Source organism: Rhincodon typus, chromosome 12 (assembly GCF_021869965.1).
Source record: "Rhincodon typus isolate 14 chromosome 12, sRhiTyp1.1, whole genome shotgun sequence".
Classification (NCBI taxonomy): Eukaryota; Metazoa; Chordata; class Chondrichthyes; order Orectolobiformes; family Rhincodontidae; genus Rhincodon; species Rhincodon typus.
Window position 1 is genome coordinate 66,470,292 of NC_063343.1, and position 6,251 is coordinate 66,476,542.

Consider the following 6,251-nt stretch of genomic DNA (forward strand, 5'->3'; position numbering starts at 1 on the left):
CCCATTCCTCAGACGACATGTCCATCCTGGGCCTCCTGCAGTGCCACGACGATGCCACCCGAAGGTTGCAGGAACAGCAACTCGTATTCCGCTTGGGAATCCTGCAGCCCAATGGTATCAATGTGGATTTCACAAGCTTCAAAATCTCCCCTCCCCCTACTGCATCCCAAAACCAGTCCAGCTCGTCCCTGCCTCCCTAACCTGTTCTTCCTCCCACCTATCCCCTCCTCCCACCTCAAGCCGCACCCCCATCTCCTACCTACTAACCTCATCCCACCCCCTTGACCTGTCCGTCCTCCCTGGACTGACCTATCCCCTACCTAACTCCCCACCTACACTCACCTTTACTGGCTCCATCCCCATCTCTTCGACCTGTCTGTTTCCTCTCCACCTATCCTCTCCTCTATCCATCTTCTATCCACCTCCCACTCTCTCCCTATTTATTTCAGAACCCCCTTCCCCTCCCCCTTTTCTGATGAAGGGTCTAGGCCCGAAACGTCAGCCTTTCTGCTCCTATGATGCTGCTTGATCTGCTGTGTTCATCCAGCTCTACACCTTGTTGTCTCGGATTCTCCAGCATCTGCAGTTCCTACTATCTCTGCATGTAATGGTACTTTCTATTAGTGTGAGCACCTGGGGCTCTTTGCTCTAAGCTGAGCATTGATATAGTGTGTTCCAATTCATGAATGAAATATTGGATGGCATGTAAATTAGATTGTACTTTCATTTAGTTGACAAATGTTGGCTGAATTTGGCAAGGGTTTTAAAAAATGTTTCCAACTCTTTCCGCCTGTGGCCCTCCCTTCCTTACCATCTTACCATAGATTTCATGGGCACTGTCCTAGGAATATGCAAACTGATAGGCAGTAGGCCATTTAGCCCCTCAAATTTGCTGTGCCTTTCAGTAGGATTCTGATTTGAAGCCTACTCCCCATAACCTTTTTTCATCTCGTCAGAGTGTCCTTCTTGTAAAGCATTTGTTTCCAGTTATCAGGCATTTTAGTTAAACTAATAAAAAATCGGTTTAAAAAAGGTTCTTGAAGTAGTAGCGATACTCAAATCTCCGGTATTGTCTTCATGCAAATTCAGTTTACTTTCATTTAAATAAACTGTCTGCTGATCCCTTTCTCTTTTAAATTCACGGCAGCTGAACCAACTTCGCACAAACAGCATCAGAAACTGGACATTTGGGGCCATCTGCTTTAGGGAAAGACGCAGCATTCAATGAGGCCATGCAGCCCATCCTGCCTCTGCCAGCTGTTTGAAAGAGCTGCCCAATTAGAACCACTCCTCTTACATTTAACTATAACCCAAATATTTCTCCTTTTGAAATATTTATCCCACTTGTCAAAACAGTCAGTTGGTGAAACTGAAGATGAGGAAATCGTTTTGCCGTTTGTTAAGGGATATATCAAGATATGTCAGAAGAGGATTGGGTCATTCAGCCCAACCAGTTCCATGATTCATTTAGATGATTGCTGATCATCATCCTAACTTTGATTAACCACTGTGATTCACTCACCCCAGAGATGTCCATGCCTGATAGTGATCTTTCAATCTCAGTCTGAAATTTCAATTGACCTCCAGCTTCAGCAGTTTTTTAAGAAGAGAGTTCCAGATTTCCACTTCTCTTCGAATGAGGAATTGCTTCCTCCTCTAAGTTTATGGTTGGGGGAGGCAATGGCCTAGTGGTATTATTGCTGGACTGTTAACCCAGAGACCCAGATAATGTTCTGGGGATCCGGGTTCAAATCCTGCCATGACAGATGGTGGAATTTGAATTCAATAAATATCTGGAATTGAGTCTAATGATGACTGTGAATCTATTGTCGATTGTTTGGGGAAAAACCCATCTCGTTCACTAATGCCCTTTAGGGAAGGAAACTGCCATCCTTACCTGGTCTGGCCTACATGTGACTCCAGATCCACAGCAATGTGGTTGACTCGTATCTGCCCTCTGGGCAATTAGGAATGGGCAATAAACGCTGCCTAGCCAGCGATGCCCTCATCCCGTGAATGAAAAAAAATTATATCCTCTTGTTATGATGTCACATCAGAAGCATGTGATCTTTCTTTGTTTACCTTCTGGGCCTAAGTCCCACTTTACATTCTTAAGTTATATCAACCCACAAATATCTATTCAGTCGGAAGTGCAAGCCAGATTTGATGCAACCTGTCTTCTGAATTTACCACTTCAACATAGTGTCATTCTGATGAGTCTGCTATATGCACCTCTGCAGTCCAGACATCTTTCATGACGTGCAGTGTCAGACTGAATACAGCAGTAAGTAGGGCACAATAATATGTCACTTTGTTTCTTTCTTAAGATGTGTCTCCTTCACTTGTTTGCGGGTCAGTGAGCTGTACTGACAGACCTGATTTGATGATACTGTTATTACTCCATAGACCAACGGAATTTGGGAATGTCAATGAAGGTGGAACGCTCAACTCTAGACCAAGTAAAGAAGCGTTTTGAGATCAATAAAAAGAAAATTGAGGAAAAGCAAAAGGAATACGATTTTGAGGAACGCATGAAAGAACTCCGAGAGGAGGTGAGAATTGACTGGGGTGTTGGTGGAGATGAGGGAATCTCTGTTATCTTGGGTACTTAATTGTATGACTATTTTTGTTTATATGTAGCCATATGAGCAGAGACAACTATCCCTCAGCCAACATCACTTTTCTTTTTAAAAAAAAAGTTGTCATAATGTCGCTGCTGCTTGGGAAATCTTGCTGTGTGTAAGTTGTTGTGTTTCCTATGTTTCAACAACGACTGCAGTTCAAAACAAGTACTTATTTGGATGCAGAGTCCTTTGAGATGACATGACATTGTGCCAGGTGTTATACAAATGTACATTTGTTCTTCTTGTTCAGAGGTGCATGCGGCCTAATCAGAGTGAAATAGTTAGCAGTTTTCCTCTTGTGTTGGCCTGATTTCATTGCTGGAATGTTGGTAGCTGTGCCTTCAGCTCTGGAATTCCTTCCCTAATTCACTCTGTCTCTCCACCTCTCTTGCACCTTAGAATCTGCATTTTTGATCAACTCCTCTGCCCTAATGTTTCCTTTTCTAACTCTGTGCCAAATGTTTCCTTGATTATGCTTCTTTGGAATGCTTTGGGTGTGTTTTGCAATGTTAAGGGCAGTATTTAACGAAAGTTGTGTTGTTGCAGGAAGAGAAAGCGAAGGCATACCGGAAAGAGAAACTGAAGGAGAAAAAGCGGAAAGCGGAGGAGGAGTTGACATTTGAGGATGACGATGAAATGGCAGCTGTGATGGGATTTTCTGGCTTTGGTTCGTCAAAAAAGAACAGCTGACCGATCCCACCAGACTGATACAAGACATCCCTTTATTGACTCTTATCTCTTTCCTGCCTCCCCTTGTGGTCCTTTTTTAATTCTGCCTTCCTCCCTCCCTCCCTCACCCCGATTGAGTGGAAATGTGAACAGCGTGAATGAAGATGCATTTATTAATAAAGGATTCTTCCGTTAAAAGTTACAACTGCCCCTTTCTCCAACACCTTTTTAACAGAAAAGTTTCAGCTGGATTTAAGCTCCAGGTTGCATGGCTTTTGGCTTCAACTATTCCATGTTTAAGGAATGGAAAAGGAGAAGCCATGAAATGTCTCCCATTTCCTGACCTTATTCACCCATGCAGTGAGATCTTGCTTGATCTGTATCTCGGTTAACGAACAAGAAATGAATGCACTGAGTTTGATGTGTGCTGATGTGGTTGATCACGTCCAGCACAACGTTTATGGAGGTACAGTTGGGCTCAACACCGTTTAGGATAAGGAGGTGGAAATCAGGCAGAGTTCCCACTAAGCTCAGTCAGACATGGCCACTTGATGGAGGGCTTCTGACCTGCACAGCAAGCAAACCAGAAATCCTAATGATTCATCATTTGTTTTTATTAAATTTGGCCCATTTCAAACCAGTTGAGATCCTTTATTATGCATCTTACAATTGACCAACTGATGATCTGAATTTAGGCCCTCAAATAATTCATTTAATTGTGACTGTATTTGTCTGTTTCTATGAGCGAGAGATTCAAACATTGAGCTACAAGAATGAAGGTCTGAAGTTCTTTTTAACTGCAAGACATTTTCTAAGCCTCTCAAATTCATTGCCAACTGCTGTTTTCTATGAAATTTGCAATCTTGTAAAATTTGAACATTGAGATATTATCATCCGTAGCAGATCTAACTGCTAATATTGTCAAGCTCTCCTTTGTGGTTTGATGTGTGTGGTCCTGACTCTCAAACAGCAGAATGCCTGCCCATTAAGTTCGCCAATCTCAGTCAATTGATTTCCACAACCCTGGATTGAATGTAGATGAAATAAATCAAACAGTGTATTTCCTGATTCTCATTGTGGAGTTGCTGCTGTTGGACTGGGGTGGACAAGGTCAGAAGTCAAGAAGACACCAGGTTATAGTCCAACAGGTTTATTTAAAATCACAAGCTTTTGGAGCGCAGCCCCTTTTGTCAAGTGCTGGAGCAGCACTCTGAAAGCTTGTGATTTCAAATAAACCTGTTGGACTATAAGGTGGTGTCCTGTGACTTCTGAGCTGATTCTCGTTAGCAACATGCATTGACCATGTCTGAAGTGGAACTGATGATGCTTTCTTCCCGATAGACCTCCATTTTTGTTTCTGTTTAAATGTACAGTATGTTTCCAATTCCCATTTAAAAGTTACGAATGAATCTGTTTCGGCAGTGAATTCCAGATCACCCTAATCTGGGTGTGTACAGAAAATAATGCTACTACTAATTCTGCTGTGGTTCTTCTGTTAATTGTTTTAGACTTATTTGACCTATCACCCAGTTTGGGAATGTTTTTGAGAACGATCTTTAAATGAAACGTTGATTGGGGCAATGGTCCTGTGTAATGGGGCAGGGGTAACGTTTATTACGATGTTTCTGGATTATGGAGGAAACCTGAGGCCCTTCTGTTTTGGAGAGTAATGAATTGCCCTGAAATTAATCATCCTGCCAGTCTAATTTATGCACCAACTTAATCAGAAAGCAAAACGGTGAATAATTTGTATCTGAATAGTTGTTTAAATGCAGTGAGAATTTCCTGTTTTGGATTTCCTTTTTGTTGTGTGCTGTACTCTGAAGTTTCTACTTGTGCTTTACTTTTTCTCTTTCAGTTGATACTTTCAAATACAAGAGGTTATTTTTATTTCACATTGTGTGTGTGAGCTCCATTAAAAGAACTGGGTGTCTCTGACCTGTTTTAATTAAAGATTATCAGCATTTTCAATTGGTTTTAAAATATCACCCTTAAAGAACAAGCAACTTAATTCTCAAATATCCCTCCTCAATATCTAATTTAAACAGCTTTCTGAACTTGTTCTGTCTGCCACCTTCAATGATTGGCATATAAAGTCATAGAGATACGTAGCATGGAAACAGACCCTTCGATCCAACTCGTCCAAGCCGACCAGATTTCCTAAATAAATCTAGTTCCATTTGCCAGCATTTGACCCATGTCATTTTAAACACTTTCTATTCATGTACCCATCCAGATACCTTTTAAATGTTGTAATTGTACCAGCCTCCACCACTTCCTCTGGCAGCTCATTCCACACATGCACCACCCTCTGTGAGAAAAAGTTGCCCCTTAGATGCCATCTAAATCTTTCCCTTCACCTTAAACCTAAGCCCTGTAGTTTTGGACTCGCCCACCCCTGGGAAAAGACCTTGTCTATTCACCCTATCCATGCCCCTCATGATTTTATGAACCTTTATAAGGTCACCCCTCAACCTCCGACACTTCAGGGAAAATAGCCCAGCCTATTCAGCCTCTTCCCTATAGCTCAAACCCTCCAGCCCTGGCAACATCCTTGTAAATCTTTTCTGAACCCTTTCAAGTTTCACAACCTCCTTCCTAAATCGGGGAGACTGGAATTGCATGCAGTATTCCAATAGTGGCCTAACCAATGTCCTGTACAGCTGCAACATGACCTCCCAACTCCTATACTCAGTGCACTGACCAATAAAGGCGAGCATACCAAACGCCTTCTTCACTATCCTATCTACCTACGACTGCACTTTCAAGGAACTGTGAACCTGTACTTCAAGATCTCTTTGTTCAGCAACACTTCCTGAACCTTACCATTAAGTGTATAAGCCTTGCCCTGATTTGCCTTTCTGAAATGGAGCATTTCACATTTATCTAAATTAATCTGCCACTTCATGGCCCATTGCCCCATCTGATCAGGATCCCATTGTACTCTGAGATAACCTT

General features: G+C 42.2%; 1 protein-coding gene across 1 annotated transcript; it reads left to right on the top strand.

The window, feature by feature from the left end:
- Positions 1-2,387: 2,387 nt before the first annotated feature.
- LOC125484534 (zinc finger matrin-type protein 2-like) lies at positions 2,388-5,188 on the top strand. Its single transcript, XM_048603709.1, has 2 exons — positions 2,388-2,552; positions 3,171-5,188. The coding sequence occupies exons 1-2, from the start codon at positions 2,424-2,426 to the stop codon at positions 3,312-3,314; spliced, it is 273 nt and encodes a 90-aa protein (XP_048459666.1). The 5' UTR covers positions 2,388-2,423; the 3' UTR covers positions 3,315-5,188.
- The last annotated feature ends 1,063 nt before the right edge of the window (positions 5,189-6,251 follow it).

Coding starts and splice junctions, on each gene's coding strand:
- LOC125484534 (XM_048603709.1), top strand. CDS start 2,424: ATGTCAATGAAGGTGGAACGCTCAACTCTAGACCAAGTAAAGAAGCGT. Junction 2,553..3,170: donor TGAAAGAACTCCGAGAGGAG/GTGAGAATTGAC, acceptor GTGTTGTTGCAG/GAAGAGAAAGCGAAGGCATA.